Consider the following 19,916-nt stretch of genomic DNA (forward strand, 5'->3'; position numbering starts at 1 on the left):
GCGCTGCTTGAGACACTGATTATTTAGCTCCAAAGTTGGCATCAATCAGATCCAAAGGCAATCCAATAATAAACTCCATCAGCTTAATTACGGGAAATGACCATTGTTCTAGTCATGTCAAACGTGTCATAAACATGGGGTTTTCGTGTTCATCTTCTTACCCATCTTACCCTGTTGTAGCTAATAATGCTTAATTTGAGATAAAACTAATTTCGAACCTCTTCAATTTCTGATGTTTTGGCTAACAAAATGAGAGAAATAGTTAAACGGCCCAAAACTAATGATTTCCATAGGTGTTCTAAGTTATTGCATTACAAACTAAAAAAATATAAACTTAAGAGAAAACGGGAAAGCAAATTAAGAGAGAGCGAGAGATGGGTGGTTTTGTAACATTCATTTTAATGGATTTTGATCAGCTATTATTTTATCAATGTAACTCCTAACCTCCTCTTTAATCATACGTTGCATGATGCTCAGCAAGCAAGCTGTTTCATCCACCACCGCTCTCTGTTTCTCCTCTCCGCTTTCCTCACTTTTCACCACCACCACCACTGCCTCCTCCTCCATGTTCTCTCCCGGTGGGGACAGCGTCAGCAACGTCTTAGGTTCCAACATCCCTACATTCTCATGCTCCTGCTCCTGCTCATGCAACACCAATCCTAAGCACTGCTTTTTATTCCCCGACTCAGACTCGGATGCATCCTGGCTGGGCCGTTTATCCCCAGAGTTGGACTCCGAAGACCCGGACGACAACTCGGTTTCTCGTTTCCGACGCAAAGTCGAGTTCCAATGATTTTTTATAGCGTTATCAGTACGTCCAGGCAACAACCTAGCAATTGTAGCCCATTTATTCCCATGAACCGCATGCGCTTGTATAATAACAGCATCCTCCGCAGCCGTGAAAGGACGGTGTTGCACGGCGGGACTGAGTTGGTTGCACCACCGCAGCCGGCAAGACTTGCCGGATCTTCCAGGGATCGAGGAGCTTATCATGGACCAGTTCCTGGGACCATGCTGTTCCACTAGCTTGATCAGGTTAGCATCCTCTTGTGGGCTCCATGAACCTTTCACACGATCACCACCATTGATCATCTTCAGCGATGAAAAGAAAAAAGAAAACCCCAAAACCCAAAATCTAAAATCTAAAATCAAATCAAGTTAATATAAAAAAATAAAATCGAATTGTGATCTTTCCGGGGGAAAAAAAAGATATAGGGGTTTTAATTTTAAACGGTTTTGGAGAGGTTATTGGTGGTGTGAGCCGTAAAACCGCTCCGTTGAAATAACGACTTTGGGGCTTGGTTTAAGCGCGTTTGTTTCAGTTTCTCTCTTGTATTTAAAATAATAAATAAATTGGTTTTCTAAAAGGAGTTAATAATTCAGTTCATTCAGTTGAGTTGGTTGTTTTCATGGATACAGACGTAGAGTTGGTTTGGAAGTGGAAAAGAAGTTATAACTGCCTCTTTTTTTGAATATTTGAAATAAATCTCTCTCTTATTTTAAATTATTTTGAGTGCTTTCTTTATACGAAAAGAATATATATATATATATATATATAAATTAGATTTTATCACAAAGATGAAAGAAAATATTTTATATTAAAAATATATTAATAAAATTATTAGTAGTGTGGCAATCATTTTTTATTATATAAATTTGTTAATCTTCTATTTGATTTTTAAATAATATTTTAGTTATTTTATTTAAAATTATAAAAAATACTGTAAGATGAAAATATTAATTACATTTTAAAATAAGAGTATTTAATAATTTTTAAATAATATTTTTCAGTTGTTTTATTTGAAGATTATGGTAATGGTGTGTGAAAATTGATGTGTTGAGTTAGATAACACGAAAAGATATATAATGATGAGCTAGTTAAAAAAATTAAAGTTAAAATAATTAGATTTATAACCTATTTATTTTCACCCACCATTACCATAATCTACTTTCTAATGGTTGGTATTAAAATTGATTGCTTCTTCGAAGAAAATGAAATAAAAGCTGAAATGTAGATGCATGGTGGGCACCTAGGTGGACTTGGTATGGATGGCTTCAATGGGGTGATTTACTTCATCAAATCAGAATACAAATCCTTTGCCCCAAGCGCCCCCCCCCCCCTTCCCGTGCCCTTTGTATACTTTCTTTTTTTCATTTTATATCTTCTAAACTTTGATTAAATTTGAATTTATCTTTTCAATTTTATATTAATTGTAAAAGAATTCAATTTGATAAGCAATAAAAATTATAAATTGTAATAAGAAATAAAAAATTTAAATCAACTCATCTTATATATTTTAATTTATAAAAATATAAATAATCTAATGTATTGAATTTTGATAAGATTAAATCTACAAAATTAAATTAAAACTAATTTTTTATTAATACAAAACTCACATCAATGGAAAAGATTGGTTTTTTTTGGAATATAATGAGTATATTAAGTTTGAAATAAAATATTTATAATTTATAAAATATCAAAATAATTTAAATCTTACCTAAATAGATTCTCTAAAAATCTAATTACATGAAATTTTGATTTCAATAAAAATTTGTTTCAAAGAAAACCCGAGCCCAAGAATACTTAAGACGAATTGATTCAAGCCTGTGATAATTTAAACTTAAATAATTCAAGTCTAAAGATAGTTAGATCGGGGTCTACCCAAAACTTTCAATTTGTCACCTTGAATAGATGGAGGAAAATACTAGTAAATATTTAAAAAGTTAAAACAAGCAATATTGAAACTGATTTTTGTTGAAAAGAGTTATATGCTCATTTATGTTAAACTAAGCTTTATTTAATAATAAATTTTGATATAACAAATTAAAATGTTTTGAATAAAAATTAAAGTTGAACAAAATTGACAAAATAATTTCTCAAATGAAATCTAAGAGATAAAATTTTCAATCTTTACTTTAAAACTCTTAGAAAATTTTTGAATCAACGTTAAAATCAAGTTAAAATAATTTTAATCAAGTAATAACTCTTTCAATTTGTTAAACTATTTTTAAAACAAGTCAAAATAGCTCCAAGCCTAAAAGTACCCATACCCCTTTGAAAAATGACACCAAATTGACATTCTGTTTTTCACAAATTCAACCAAGTATAGATCCGATATCGATACCTTTCATATGGTATCGATAAAATTTGTCTGATATCGATATTTCAACTCCAGTGGTCACTGAATTTTGCATTTAATGCAAAAATCATCAATACCATTTTATCTGGTATTGATACTCGCTATTGCAGGTGAATTAAATGCATTGATTTTCACATCCCCAACAGCTCTATTCAATTAGGGATATAAACTGAAAGCTATCGTAACTAGCGCTACTCATGGCTAAATAGCTCCAACTTCTAGGTGTTACTAGCTTCCAAAGATCTTACAACAACAAGAGAGAATACTCAAGCTTAAAGATCAATTAAACAACCTTTGTGCCAAAATTTTCTATAGTTTTCTTTCATACACTTGTGAGTTTCATTGTTATTCTATCAGCTCAAATGTTCTTATTTGTAATTGAGCTTAATTTGCAAACACATTGATCTTCTAAGGATTATTTTTTTTTGTTTGCTTCTTTGTATCTCTTTGAAAGGGTTTGTGTCTTAAGGTTTGGGGTAGAAACCTTAAGGGAGTTTGTAAGGTTAAATATTATCCTCAAAGGTTATCAAATTAGTGAATTTAGAAAAAAAAAAGTACTTAGTTGTGGAAAGCTAAAGTAGTTGAGTAGGCAATTGGGGCCGAACCACTATAAATCGAACTGTTTATTGTCTCTATCATTTTCTTAGCAACCATAAATTTTTAAGAGGCCAATTCACCCCCTCTTTGTGATTTCGAGTTGAATTATCAAGCTAACAATTTAGTATCAAGAGTTAAGGTTGTAAAAAGTCTTCAAATTTTTTCAAAAAAAGTAATTAAGCCCTTGTTTTTTTTTCTGCACTCAATTGAGTACTTAAACTTTCAAAATGCATGAAAAAGACCCTCAAACTTTTTCAAAACAAACAATTAAACCCTTGCTTTTTTTTTTTTTGCACTCAATTGGATACTTGAACTGCCAAAATAAAAAAGGCCCTTTGACGGTTAACTTTTACGGTTGACTATTAAAATTAACCACCCCTAAATTTTTTAGTTAAAGCCACCACGTGTTACACTCACAACGTGACATGTGACAAAAAAGATAAAAATAAAAATAAATAAAAGTTATAAAAATATTAAATATTAATAAAAATATAAAATATAAAAATAGAAAAATAGAAAAGTATAAAAATAGAAAATATTATAAAATTTGAAAAAATTATAGAAATCATCGTACCAAAAGAAGCATTTTATAATTTTTCTATAACTTTTATCATTTTTCGTCACGTGACGTTGTGACATGTAATGACTTTAACTGAAAAAAAAAACTAGGGTCATTAACTTTAACGGTCAATGATTAAAGTTAATGGTTAAAGGTATTTTTGATGCATTTTATAATTTTTATAAAATTTTACAATTTTTTATTGTTTTTATAATTATTTTTATAATTTATAAATTATTATAATTTTATTAAAAATTATAAATTTTATTGATTTTTTTATAATTTCTTTGTCAAATATCATGTCGTGGTTGTGACATGGGGTGACTTTAATTGAAAAAAATTAGGGGCAGTTAACTTTAACGGTCAGTTATTAAAGTTAACAATCAAAGGGTCTTTTTAATGCATTTTGACAATTCAAATACACAATTGAGTGAAAAAAAAAGCAGGAGCTTAATTTCTTTTTTTCTTTTTTTAAAATTTGAGGGCCTTTTTGATACATTTTTAAAGTTCAAATACTTACTTGAGTGTAAAAAAAAAAGACGCTTAATTATTATTATTATTATTTTGAAAAATTTGAGTAAGCTAAAAATTTTTTTCCTTGTAGGTCTGAATTTAGTTATCTCCAATTGTAGGTCTGAATTTAGTTATCTCCAAATTTGGACTATTTGTAGCTCGGATTAGCTCGAGCTTCAATATTTTAAGCTCATATTTTCTTTGAACTCAGATAGAATCAAATGGTTTTAATGTTTATAAATTATAAATATTTTATTTAAAAAAACTCATTATATTGCTTTTTATTTTATTTTGAGCGTAATAAACTCATTATATCCCAAAAGCAATCTTTTCAATTGATTCGAGTTTTGAATTACTAAAACAAGTAAATTTTTAGTTTAATGTTATAGATTTAAAAATTATGTTGCCAAAATTCAATCTATTAAATTATTTATATTTTCCATTTAAATATTTATAATAAATGATTTAATTTTTATTTGTATTTTATTATTACAATTTATTTTTATTTCTTATTAATTTTAAAATTTCTATAATTAAAATAAAAAAATAGTTATAATTTAATACTTCTCGTAATTTTATTAAAGTGCCAAAGAGATTCACAACTTTAAAGGCAGAAGATTTGTGTTCATCAAATCATAATTCTAAATTTACTATGGATTTCTTTGTGAATATAGTTATCGTATTGAATTAGTGTTGTCATAAGCTTTACCTAATATATTACTAGTTTTAGGAAACGAACGATTAGTTTGGAACTAAATTTACCGATAATCAAACTAATCAAAATTTAAAATCTTTAATAATCATTAAAACACCTAGCATTGTTGAACCTCTCGATTAATTTTTGATATTATATATGTCTGTTTTCTAGATCATATTAGGGGTTCGTGATTGCTCCTCTCAACAATATTGTATTCAAGGTTCGAACCTACGTTCTGCGCTTCGTGGCTGCCCCTCTCAACAATATTGTCTCCAATGTTTGAGCTTAGGTTTTCCCCTTTGGAGTGCAATATGTGCCTTACCATTTCACTCAATCACTTGTTAATAATAATTGATTAATTTGATTAACTAACTTTAACTAAAACAAATAAATTAAAGATACAAAATTTCATTTTTATCACCAATTAAATTTTAATAAATAATTGATCAATTATTTGAAAATTTTTTATTTAATTAAAAGAAATCAATTTTAACCAAAATTTAAATACCTCCATTTGTGAACATAAATTTAGTTAAAATTTTTAGGAAATTGATAATATCTCATGTTGAAAACTCGACAAGCCCAACACACCCACTACGGAGGACTTAGGATCTACAACTAATACTATACCAACTCTCTGAAGTCGGTTAACTTTTTATTTTCTAATTTCTTAGTGCGCTATAATACTCAAGCGGTAGAGCTGACCATTTATCATTTAGGTAAAAGAGCCAACCATATATTAAAATCAACCCAAGTGCACTAAGTACTTAGAAACCTAAGGCTTAACCAAGACTTACAATTACAAGAGAAGATGACATTTTTATTAATACACTATAATTACAATATGACACACACTTACCACACTACACTTCTCTTCCTCTACCGCTACCTCTCACACTCTCTTGTTTATAGACTCCCACCCCTATTTATAGAGTTTAGTCGCAGTTGAATTGTTGACATATATCAACATCATTTCCATTGATTTTACAAATATCTCATGGTTAGAATGTTTATCTAAAATATCTAATCTTCTAGATAATATCCTATTTTTTTATTTTATATTCTAAAATCTTTGTAAAAAAAAAATCTTAAAAGATAAATTTAAATTTTATCTAAAAGTTGAATTGGATTTCAATCTCTCATAATGGATAAAGTACGATACAAAATTAGAATTTATTAGTATGGCTTTAATTGTGTTAGGCAGTAAGTGGTTAAAGACTAACCATGTAAATGCCTTGCATTAAATCCTTTCCTGGCTATGGCATTAGTGGTGGAGGATGGAAAGGAAAACCATTAAGACCAAAATCAATTTGATGCCATGATGAGGTAACCTGTTGGTTTTCGGGAAGCAAAAAAAAATTGTCTGACTCCATATTGGAAATCAAACTTAAAATGGTTTCGTTTGCCTTTAGGTGAGCCAATTTCATTTTTTTTTTCAAATATGATTATCTATATAACTTATAAAGTTTTTCATAAATTAGTGTTATGGGTTAATTGGACACCAACTCAATTGAAAAAGATTTAAAATTTTAAAATTTTAAAATTTTTAAGACATTTTTCATTCGATGCTTGGACTAATGCCAATTGCTTGTAACATTGATAATTCTAAAAATTGTATTTTGAATTGACAAATTTTGACAACAATTATATTTGGGCTAAAATCTACTTGATTGATTGAGATACTTGCCAACCCACTCTTGATATCCAATATATTGTATATAATATATAATATATAAAAAGTATTTTAAAATAAAACATATATACTACTAAAGTTTTATATTATTTATAATATTAAAACAATCATATATATACATATATAATATGTATGTATGTAATGGAAAAGAAAGAAAGAAATGTAATTGAAGAGAGGTGTCTTTGTGTAAATAGACATAACTATTCATAAACTTTTCTAAAGGAAAGGTTGCGCCTTTTCAAAGTGGCCTCTAGGTGCTAAATATAAGAATTAAAAATGGAATTGAGTTCATAAATTTTGGGTGAATCTTTCTTTTTTTCTATTGAGTGTGCCTCTGGATTTCATTTTGATTTAAAATAATTCGGAGTGCAGTATGAATTGTTCTGTTTGAGTAAAGGTATTGTATCCTAGGAATAGTATTTCTTGATCGTTCTCAACACAGAGGGGAAATAACTATTCTTAATTATTGTATAAAAAATATTTTGTTGAATCTGAAATCGATATTTTGTAAAGGCAAAACATTTCCAGGAAACTATCTTAAGAATAATTATTTTCCCTCCGTATGCGAATGATCAAGAAATACTATTGTATATATGTATATGATAGTAATGTTGACTTGCATTTGAATTAGTGTATCTAAAACTACTTTGAGATTTTATTAAGTACAATTTTTTTAGAAATTGTGATAGTGCATTTATATGATTAAAATATATAAAGATAAATCTCAAAATTATACATGAATTTTAGTTTAATGTGCAATTGTATACATGAACTTTAATTTGATGCAATTATACACATTAAACTTTAATTATGGTTCAAATGCATGAAGCTTTAATTTTAATTCAATCATACATATTTAAAGAAATAAATACATGAATTTTTTTATATTGGATAAATAAAATTATTTCTTATGCAATATATAAACATAAAGCGATGTTATATCCATAGTTATGTTAATAATTTGTGAGAATTGGATCAAATTAAAACTCTATGTGTAAAATTACACTAAATCAAATTCATGTATACAATTGCATATTAAACCCTTTATATAAAGCATATAAAATCATTTAAGGCGATATCCAAATTATGAAGTGACATGATTATGATATTCATTAAGATTAGGGATTGAGAATTAATCAACATTAGTGAAATATATCATGCCATGCCTTTTATCAAGGGTTATCTTAAGAATTACAATGACATTTTCTTTTAATTATTAAACTTGAAACAAATGTGATGAGATATTCATTTGAATAGTGAATTGATCAACTTAAAAGGAAGATAATATATAGCCCAATGTGACAATAATATGGACTACTTGAAATCTTTTGTTTTGTTTCTAAAGTATAGCGTTTAATTCACTTGGATTACATCAAGTAGATATACAAAGATGTTGGCAATGACGTGGATGGTAGACAATGGAAATAAGAAGGCAATTTGAAAAGGCAAGAATCAAAAACTTCCTATTAAAAAAAAGGCCAGTTACTTTTGAGAACCTCTCTTAATATATTTAATTGTTTAACACGTTGAATTTAATGAGATTGTAAAGTGAAATTCGGATACAAGAGTTCTGTGAAAAAATAGAACGTCGATAATGATAATATATCGTAAAGAAAAGAGAAAGAAAAATAAAGAATACAAAAATTTTTACGTGGAAACCCTTTTGGGAAAAAAACCACGGGTAGAGGAAAAGATAATTCACTATGACGAATTCGAATATTTACAAGAGGAGTAGACTATATCTGTTTATAGGCTTGTAAAATCACATTCTAATAGAAAGAGTGTAGTAAAGTGTAATATGGTTAAAAAACCTTATTCTAATCAATATCAAATAGATGAAATGTAATATGGTTAAAAAACCTTATTCTAAAATAAAATAAAATAAGTGTAGTTCTATATGGATTTTATTTTAATTTTATTTTACCACAGTATTTTATTTTAAAAAGGATTCGGGTCACTCAAATCTAACAATCTCCACCTTGACACGAATTTTCAATGAATAAGTTCTTCACCATGAACTTTCAATGAACAAGTTCTCCACCTCTTCCATGAAACTCCTTAAGGGGTATTTTTCAACAATGAACACCAACCAAGTCTAAGCATTGCTTAAACTTGGTTATGGGAAATGACTTAGTCATCATATCTGCAGGATTTTCACGAGTACTAATTTTGCTTACAACAATATCACCACGAGCAATAATATCACGAACAAAATGATACCAAGCATCAATGTGCTTTGTTCTCTCATTAAACATTTGATCTTTTGTAAGGAAGATGACACTTTGACTATCACAAAATACTGTATTGATTTTCAAGTCTTCATTGAGTTCACTAAAGAACCCCTTCAACCAAATGACTTCTTTACAAACCTCAGTAATTGCCATGTACTCAGCTTCAGTGGTAGACAAAGCGATTGTAGTTTGTAAAGTGGCTTTCCATTTGATTGCACAACCTCTAATTATAAAGACATAAACTGTGAGAGATCTTCTATCAAGGTCTCCAGCAAAATCAACATCAACATACCTAATGGCTCAATCTGTAGTTCTTCCAAGCTGTAAGCAAAGATCAATATTACCTCGTAAGTATCTTAAAATCCACTGAACTTCTTTCCAGTGTTCTTTACCGGAATTCACCATGTATTTGCTAATTGCACTAACTACATATGATAAATCTGGACGTGAACAAACCATAGCATACATGAGAGATCCCACTGTACTAGAATATGGAACATGTGACATGTACTCAATCTCATCATTTGATTGTAGAGACAAAGCTGATGAAAGTCTGAAATGGGCTGCTAAAGGAGTACTAACAGGCTTAGCACTCTACATACTGAACCTGCAAAGAACTTTCTCAATGTACCCCTTTTGACTTAGGTACAATTTACTTGTTTTTCTATCTCTGAGAATCTCCATACCAAGTATTTTCTTTGCTGGTCCCAAATCTTTCATCTCAAATTCTTCACTAAGCTGGGCTTTGACTTTTCTTATCTCTCATTTATCTTTCGTTGCTATCAACATGTCATCAACATAGAGGAGTAGATACATAAAAGAACCATCACTGTTTTTCTTAAAGTAAACACAACTGTCAAAGCTATTTCTGTTAAAATCATGAAAAGTCATAAAGGAATCAAACCTTTTGTACCATTGTCTTGGTGACTGTTTCAAACTGTAAAGGGACTTTTTCAGCAAGCAAACATAGTCCTTTTTTTTTTTGAGATTGTAAAACCCTTTGGTTGTTGCATGTAAATATCCTCCTCAAGTTCTCCATGCAAAAATGCAGTTTTTACATCTAACTACTCAAACTCTAAATCATGCACTTCCACAATACCAAGCCAAGCTCGAATCGAACTATGCTTCACAACTGGGAAGAGTACATCTGGAAAGTCCACTCTTGGAATTTGACTGTAACCTTTTGCAACAAGCATTGTTTTATATTTGGGTTCTTCAACTCTTAGAGTCCCTTATTTCTTTTTAAACACCAATTTACAATAAACAACCTTTTTTCCTTTAGGAAGTTTCACAAGATCTCATGTTCTACTTTTGTAGAGTGATCCATCTCCTCTTGCATAGCAAACATCCATTTTTCCGAGTCTTCACAGCTATCCGCCTCAAAATAATTTGATGGCTCTTGGTTTGCATCTATATCTTCAGACATATTTAAAGCATAATCAATTAGATCAGCCTTGGCATACTTCTTTGGAGGTTTAATCTCTCTTCTAGTTCTATTTTTGGTGATAGAGTATTGTGGTGAAGAAACAACTCTATTCTGAATTTCTGTACTGGCTTGTGGAGTCGACTCTGTTGTAGGTTTTGGATTAATCTGATGCTCCACCTGCTTTTGCTGTTCTTTACTGGAAGAGTCTTTAAGAGATAAGTTAGGTAGTATAACAGTTTCATAAAAAAAACATCTCTACTAATCACAACTTTTCTATTTTCAGGACACGATAACTTATACCTTTTTACACTAGCTTTATAACCAAGAAAAACACATTTAATGGATCTTGGTTCCAATTTTTCGTTATCAACATGAGCATATGTAGGACACCCAAATATCTTTAAATTAGAATAATTAGTAGGATTATCAGATCATACCTCTTGTTTCTCTTTTGTATCTCAGATTTGCAAGGTAAAGCCTGTTAAGAATTTTTCAATGAAAAATGATCACCATTTATGGTAACTTTAGTGACCATAGAAATTGCCATATTTTCTTTGGGACATTCGAGCTGCGTGTGCTAGCGCTTTTTGATTGCATACTATCAAGAACTTGAAAATAGGCTGATCTAACCAAGAATATTCCATCCTGAGTATGCTTCCATTTAGGTTTAGTAGGGCCTTCAAACAAGGACCTTAGAATACTCAATTCTTTCTTATCCAAATTAACAATCGCATTCGAATTTGGCTCCAATCTAAAACTCATTTCTCCATTTATATCCAATACTATGATAGATGAATGACACATAGATTATTAAAATAACAGAAGTAAAATTATAACAAAATTAAACCCTAAAAGTAGCAGAAAAATCAATGGAAGAAAAAACATTCTAATACTAAAATATCATTTTCTCAAATCTAACTCTCCCATATCTTCTAATAATCAAGTGATGAAAGAGTTTAGAATTAGAACATAATAGCACACTAAAAATAGCCACTAAATGAACTTACAATTAAAAAGGGATGGATGGATTGAATTGTGAATTTCCTATATACTAAAGAAAACCCTTCAAGAACTTTTTTGTTTCCATTTTTTTTCGTTACTTTAAAACTTGCATATGTAGATCATGATTCAAGTCAATGTTTAAAAAATTCTTGTTATTGTAATTTGTAGTTAAACGGCTTTTACTGAAGTATTTGTTTGGAAAAATCGTTGATCGCAACTGTGCTTATATGTAAATTTTGCAGGGGTTAGCATGAGTCTAAATGATTATATTTTAATGTAATAGAATAATATGTTTATTTCGTGTTTGTTGAAATGTCTCAATGAAATTTTAGCATTTTTTTCAAGAAATTTCAACATATTATAATTTTAGAATTTGTGATATTCTTAATATATATTTATGTTATTTATGTTTATTTTCTCTTCACTAAAAAATAAGCAATTTTATAATCTTGGTGTTGTTATCCATAATATAAATTTTAGCATTTTCTTTTTCATGATAAACTACAACTGAAAAAATAAAATTAATACCAATAATCTAAGATTAGCCTGTGTTGTCTTCCAAAGACATCAAATATTAGTATGTGACTTATAAATTCATTGGAAAATTTAGTTAAAAGCTAAGAACATCATGGCTATACCTCTATTTGTAAAACCCCAAAATTTTATTTTTGGGTATTGTGAATGTGTGACAAAATATTTGTCTGCTTTAGTGGTTATGTGTTCTGGGTGTGTTTGGGAGGTCTCAAGTTTAAGCCAGGACTTGAGCAAATTTTGGTATTTTTATGAATAAGCCCTATCTTTGGTCAGTAGGATTTTAAGTAAAAGTTGGAAAATAATTAACAGAATGGGCTTGCTGGTTTGGTGAATAAGTGGAGTGTTGGTGTGAAGGAGGTCTTATGTTCGAATCTTGGCGTGGGCATTATTTTTGCTCATGCGTCTAGGAGAGTTTGAGAAGGACTAAAAATCTGAGTAGTGGATTTAGTGGGGAGATTGATGGAGAGAAATAAGGGATTGGGGTGGTCATCAAATATTTTGTTCATTTTTTCCCTTTTTTTTTTACTTTCCCCAAAATCCCTCCACCCTCTTGCCATTTTTCTCTTCATTGTTGCCGAATTTCTGCTCTATTTCACCCTTCATCTTCTTGATTTTTCTTTTCCCACTCTGCCTCGTGTCGCTCCACGTTTGTCTGCGATTGTTCAGTAAGTTTTAGATAAGTGATTTGTCTCTGTTTGTTAACTTTCTTCTGAAGTGTTTTGTTTATGCCAATTAGGGGAGGGTTCAAGGGCTCGTAATCACCAATCAAAGTCTTAGTTTGTGTGGGAATTATTGTTCATCGATTGAAGGTAATGTTTAGTCGCTTATGGGTTAAAACCTCGATACGAGTTTGATTTGGGATCACGTTATGTGAGATTAAATTAGTGTTATTTGTTCAATTATAGGCTTTGGAGTGCTCGAGGACTATTTTAGCATAAAAAAACAGCTGTGTACCCAAAACGCAAAAAATGATATTCAGTGAAAAGCCAAAATTGCTTGCTGTTTGGACAGCAGCAGTAGGCTAACTTTGAAAAATCACCATAAATTGTGGAAATCAAATTAGAGGATGAAAAAAAATCGAATTAAAGCTTATGGTGTCTAGTTTCTCATAGAAGAAACAATGTAAGTAATGGAATAGTAAATTGTTAGATATAATAAGTTTTGCGAGACAACGTCTGAATGAATTCGGGTTCCCCTATTCTGACTTTGGAAAATCATCAAAAATTGGAGAAAAATAATTAGGAGTTAAAATTCACATGTTTAAATTATTAATGAGTCTATTTTCAATAGAAACAAATGGTAACATCATCCAAATTTTGTACTAAGAGATAATTAATTTTTAGCAAAGAAAGGTCGAAGCTATTAGACAACAGAATAGGGGTAAGATTGAAGATTTTACTGTACTTATTGGCTAAACCAAAAATTCTGAAAATTTTATGGTAGAAAGGTATTTGAGTATAGTTTCAAAGACATCAAGAAGACCTTAATTTGAAATTCTTTAGCTTAAGATATAAATAATTTAGTAATAGTGACTCAAGTAGATAGCTTTGAAGGAACATATAAGTAAATAGTGAAAGCATATATGAATATTTAGCTAGCACGGGTTACATTAAAAATAGACCACGCGGCCAAGGCCAATTTGGGCCGAGTGGGCCACACACGAGCATACCACATGAGCATGTGAGCCCATTTTCACTGAATTGATTTCTAAGGTTGCATGGGTCACCCAAATCGATTGTGAACCTACTGTAGGGTCTGTAAGCGTCACTTAGACCCCCTAATTGTACGAACTGACTGTTTGATTTATATATGTGTTGAGCATGATGATAGTATGCTGGTATACTGAACTGGTTATATGTACTGATGTCCTGAATAGAGTCTTAATCATTTTGAGTATATTCAAATGATATGGCTAAGATTAGCTACTGAAATGGTTCGTAAAGAATATGTTTTGGTGTTATGTATGTTTAAATGGTAACTAATACAAAGAAGTAGTTTTTGGACAATAGCAGTGATGTGAATTTGAAAAATTACCAAAAATAGTAGAAATAGAATTAGAGAGTGAATGAGATATAGAATTAAAGCTTATCAAGTCTATTTTTACATAAAAGAAACAGTGTAGAAAAAAGAATTTTATATTTTGAGATATTTGAATTTTAGTGAGATAGGGTCAGAATGGTTTTTAAAGTCCCTGTTCGACTTTAGAAAATCATTATAAATTGTACAGAAAGATTTATGGGTCATAATTTATATGTCTAGATTCCTTAGTGAGTATATTTTTAAAATAAACAAACAATAACATTATATGAATTCTTTACAATGAGATAATTGATTTTTAGTGCCAAGAGGTCAGAACTATCGAGCTGTGAAATAGGGGAGAGTTTAATGAATAAACTGTACTAATTGACTAAGCCAAAATTTATGAAAGTTTTATGGAAAAAATGTATATGAGTCTACTTTCAGGGAAAATTTATGGATTTAAATTTTGAGTTTTTTAACTCGAGTTATAATTAAATTAGTGAAAGTCGCGTAGGTGGATAGTTTTGTTGTAAACAGTGAAATTAATTCTAAAAGCAAGTTTTTATGGTCCGAACTACTAAGTTAAGTTAGATAACGCCTCGCGACCGACTCCGGTAACGGTCTTGGGTAAGGGGTGTTACATTTAGTGGTATCAGAGCTACGATTTAGTCAATTCTCAAACTAACGTAGCGGGTGTAATAGACTATCTATACATGCCATAATTAAATAATGATAGTGTGACGATTCCTGATATTTTAAAATATTTTTTATAGTAATGGATCCTAATCGAGATACAACTGATGATGCTCAAAGTAATACGCCTGCTCTCGCGCAAGAGATGGCACTAATTGAAAGTCGACCTGAGACTCAGGGTTAAAGAGATGAGGCTTGGGAAGCCTTTCTCCATATGATGAGCAATTGGTATACTGAGTTTGTTAGAACTAATTCTAATGCTCAACCTCCTCCGCCCCTTCCTATTCCCCAAGCTGTTCCCATAGCTTCTCAACAAACTGAAGTGTTAAGATTGTCAAAGCCTCTAGTGGACAAAATTCGAAAGTATGGAGCCGAAGAGTTCCGAGCTAATGTAAATGATGATCCTAAAAGAGCAGAGTTCTGGCTTGAAAATACTATCAGAGTGTTGGATGAATTATCTTGTACTCCAGAAGAAAGTCTCAAATGTGCTATCTCATTGTTGAGGGATTCGGCTTATAATTGGTGGAAAACTTTAGTGTCAGTGGTGCCTAAAGAGAAAGTTACATGAGGTTTCTTTTAAGATGAATTTCGGAAGAAGTATGTAAGTCAACGTTTCATTGATCAAAAGAGAAAAGAGTTTCTTGAATTGAAACAAGGTCACATGACGGTAGCCGAATATGAACGAGAATTTGTCAAATTAAGAAAGTATGCCCAAGAGTATGTATCTAATGAAGCTACATTGTACAAGAGCTTTGAAGATTGATTAAATGAGGAAATCCAATTGTTAGTGGGAATTCTTGAAATTAAAGAGTTAGTGGTACTAGTTGAAAGAGCTATCAAGGCTGAAGAATTGAGCAAAAAGAAAAGAAAAGTGGAAAGTGAAGTAAGAGATGCAAGAAAAATATCAATGGGCAAGTCATTTCAGTCTCAAGCAAAGAAGTCTAGAGAAATAAATACTCGATCGAATTCTTCTAGTGTAAATTTTCAAAGAGATCGAGGAAGACGATATTCAAGTTCTAAAGCTCAAGCGACCTCTATGGCAAGTGTAAGTAGTGTTAAACCTACTAGACCGGAATGTCAACATTGTGGAAAACGACATTTGGGGGAATGTTATTTAATCAGCTGAGCATGTTTTAAATGTGGATCTCAAGATCATTTTGTGAAAGATTGTCCAGAAAGAGAAAAGATAGAAAAGTTTCAGAATGTGAGATCGAGCAGTGTGACTACTAGAGGAAGACCACCGAGAAATGTAGGGATTGGAACTAGTGGTAAAGGTGTAACAAAAGATACTACTGTAAGATCCGAAGCGAGCGCTCCAGCGAGAGCTTATGCCATCCGAGCTAAAGAGGAAGCATCTTCCCCTGATGTGATCACTGGTATATTTTCTCTTTACAATACTAATGTTCTTGCATTGATTGATCCTGGTTTTACTCACTCGTATGTATGCATAAATTTAGTGTCTGATAAGAATTTGTGTGTTGAATTGACTGAGTATGTGGTTAAAGTGTCGAATCCTTTAAGCAAGCATGTGATAGTTGATAAAATATGCAAAAATTCTCCTTTGATGATACAAGGTCAGTGTTTCCCTGCCAACTTGATGTTGTTGCCATTTGATGAATTTGATGTTATTTTGGGAATGGATTGGTTGACATTACATAAGGCCAAGATAGATTGTAGTCATAAAATTCTTGAGTTGAAGTGTAGTAGTGGTAAAGTTCTTCGGGTTGAAACAGATAAGTCAAATGTGATGCCAATTGTGATTTCTACCATGTCTACTAAGAAATGTTTGAAAAATGGTTGTGAAGCATATCTTGCTTATGTGTTGAATACAAAAGTGTCTGAAATAAAGATCGAATCAGTGCTAATGGTATGTGAATATTTAGATGTGTTCCCAGAAGAGTTGCCAGGTTTGCCTCCGATTAGAGAAGTAGAGTTTGGTATTGAAGTAATGCCAGGTACCGCTCCAATATCGATTGCTCCCTACTGAATGGCACCAACTGAACTGAAAGAGTTAAAAGTGCAATTACAAGAGTTGACGGATAAAAGATTCGTAAGACCAAGTTATTCTCTGTGGGGTGCTCCTCTGCTATTTGTGAAGAAAAAGGATGGAACATTGAGATTGTGTATTGATTATCGTCAACTTAACAAAGTGACAGTGAAGAATAAGTATCCATTGCCCCGAATAGATGACTTGTTTGATCAGTTAAAGGATGCCACAGTGTTTTCCAAAATTGATTTGAGATCCGGATATTACCAATTGAGAGTTAAAGAGACAGATGTACCAAAGACTACTTTCAGAACCCGATATGGCCACTATGAGTTTCTTGTAATGCCTTTTGGTCTGACTAATACTCCAGCTATTTTTATGGATTTGATGAATCGAATTTTTCGGCCCTATTCGGATAAATTTTTTTTGGTGTTTATAGATGATATTCTTATTTATTCCTGAAATGAAGCTGAGCATGCTGAACATTTAAGAATTGTGCTAGAGACTTTGCGAGAAAAGAAATTGTTTGCTAAATTTAGCAAGAGTGAATTTTGGCTCAGTGAAGTTGGATTTTTGGGACATATTGTCTCGGGAGATGGCATCCGAGTGGATCCGAATAAGATATCGGTAATAGTTGAATGGAAGCCTCCAAGAAATGTATCTGAAGTTAAGAGTTTTCTAAGCTTAGCCGGATATTATCATCGATTCGTAGAAGGTTTTTCGATGATAGCTTCACCGATAACAAAATTGTTGCAAAAAGATGTTAAGTTCGAATGGACCGAGAAGTGTCAACAAAGTTTTGAGAAATTAAAGAAGTGTTTAACTGAGGCACCAGTGTTAGTGCAAACCGAGTCAGGAAAGGAATTTGTTGTTTATAGTGATGCGTCGTTAAGTGGGCTTGGATGTGTATTGATGCAAGAAGGAAAAGTGATAGCGTATGCTTCTCAACAATTGAAACCGCATAAACGAAATTATCCTACTCATGATTTAGAGTTGGCTGCTATTGTCTTTGCTTTGAAGATGTGGCGTCATTATTTATATGGTGAGAAATGTCGTGTTTATACGAATCATAAAAGTTTGAAATATCTGAATTTGCGGCAACGAAGATGGTTGGAATTGTTGAAAGATTATGAACTTGTAATAGATTATCATCCAGGAAAAGCTAATATAGTTGCTAATGCTTTGAGCAGAAAGTCTCTCTTTGCTTTGAGAGCTTTGAATATGAGATTAACATTGTCTGAGGATGGATCATTGTTTGCAGAGTTAAAAGCTAGACCATTGTTTCTTCAAGAAATTTGTGAGGCTCAAAAAGTGGATAATGAATTGCAAAGAAGAAAGACTCAGTGTGCAGTGGATGATAATTCTGATTTTCGGATTGATTCAGATGGATGTTTAATGTTTTGTGATAGAATATGTGTGCCGAAAAATGTTGATTTAATTCAGAAAATTTTGCAAGAAGCGTATGATAGTCGTTCGGCAGTTCACCTTGGTAGTGTAAAAATGTACAATGATTTAAAGAAATTATACTGGTGATCGGGTATGAAAAGGGATATCTCCGAGTATGTGACAAAGTGTTTAGTGTGCCAACGAGTAAAAGCTGAACAGCAAGTACTTTTAGGGTTACTTCAACCTATTGTGGTGCTCGAGTGGAAGTGGGATAGAATTACTATGGATTTTGTTTCCAGATTGCCAATGTCACCGAAAAAGAAAGACTCAATTTGGGTGATAGTTGATCGATTGACTAAGTTGGCTCATTTCATATCTGTACGAATGAGTTTTTCACTTGACAAGTTAGCTGAATTGCATATTGCTGAGATAGTCCGATTACATGGTATGCCTATGTCTATTATATCTGATAGAGATCCACGGTTTACTTTAAGGTTTTGGAAGAAATTACAAGAGGCATTGGGTACTAAATTGAATTTTAGTACAGCATTCCATCCCCAAACCGATAGACAGTCTGAAAGAGTAATTCAAATACTCGAAGACATGTTGAGATGTTGTGTATTGGAATTTGAAGGTAATTGGGAAAGATATCTACCTTTGGTGGAATTTTGTATATAATAATAGTTATCAATCGAGCATAAAAATGGCACTTTATGAAGTGTTGTATGGACGAAAGTGTCGGAATCCTTTATTTTGGATTGAACTTAATGAAAATCAGTTACATGGAGTCGATTTGGTAAAAGAAATGGAAAAAAAGGTGAAGATAATCCGTGATTGTTTGAAAGCTGCATCAGATCGACAGAAGTCATATGCGAACTTGAAAAGAAAAGAGACTGAGTTTCAAGTGGGTGATGAAGTATTTTTGAAAGTGTCTCCATGGAAGAAAATTTTGAGATTTGGCCGTAAAGGTAAATTAAGTCCAAGATTTATTGGTCCGTATGAAGTGATGGAAAGAATTGGTCCAATGGCTTATCGATTGTCTTTACCACCGGAATTGGAAAGAATTCAAAATGTGTTTCATGTTTCTATGTTGAGGCGATATCGATTGGACCCATCACATGTGATTTCACCGACTGAAGTGAAAATTCGATCGGATATGGCATACGAAGAAGAGCCAATTCAAATCTTAGCACGAGAAGTAAAACAGTTGAGAAACAAAGAAATTGCTTTAGTGAAAGTGTTATGGCAATGACATGGAATGGAAGAGGCAACATGGGAAACCGAGGAGGCTATGAGAAAACAGTATCCCAACTTATTCACTGGTAAGATTTTTGGGGACGAAAATCCCTAAGGGGGAGAATTGTGATAGCCCGAAATAGGGCCTAATCGGAATAGTGGTTTCGTAACCACAAATCTGAAGTGAAATATTTTAATTTTAT

General features: G+C 31.6%; 2 protein-coding genes across 2 annotated transcripts; one reads left to right on the plus strand and one right to left on the minus strand.

The window, feature by feature from the left end:
• Nucleotides 1-194: 194 nt before the first annotated feature.
• LOC105780690 (transcription factor MYB73) lies at nt 195-1,291 on the minus strand. The gene has a single exon (XM_012605170.2). The coding sequence runs from the start codon at nt 1,090-1,092 to the stop codon at nt 394-396; it is 699 nt and encodes a 232-aa protein (XP_012460624.1). The 5' UTR covers nt 1,093-1,291; the 3' UTR covers nt 195-393.
• A 15,677-nt stretch (nt 1,292-16,968) lies between these two features.
• On the plus strand, nt 16,969-18,624 carry LOC128040488 (uncharacterized). The gene is made up of 3 exons (XM_052629254.1): nt 16,969-17,059; nt 17,561-17,806; nt 18,236-18,624. Exons 1-3 carry the CDS (start codon nt 16,969-16,971, stop codon nt 18,622-18,624), a joined length of 726 nt encoding a protein of 241 aa, XP_052485214.1.
• The last annotated feature ends 1,292 nt before the right edge of the window (nt 18,625-19,916 follow it).

This window comes from Gossypium raimondii, chromosome 4 (genome assembly GCF_025698545.1).
Source record: "Gossypium raimondii isolate GPD5lz chromosome 4, ASM2569854v1, whole genome shotgun sequence".
Lineage (NCBI taxonomy): Eukaryota > Viridiplantae > Streptophyta > Magnoliopsida > Malvales > Malvaceae > Gossypium > Gossypium raimondii.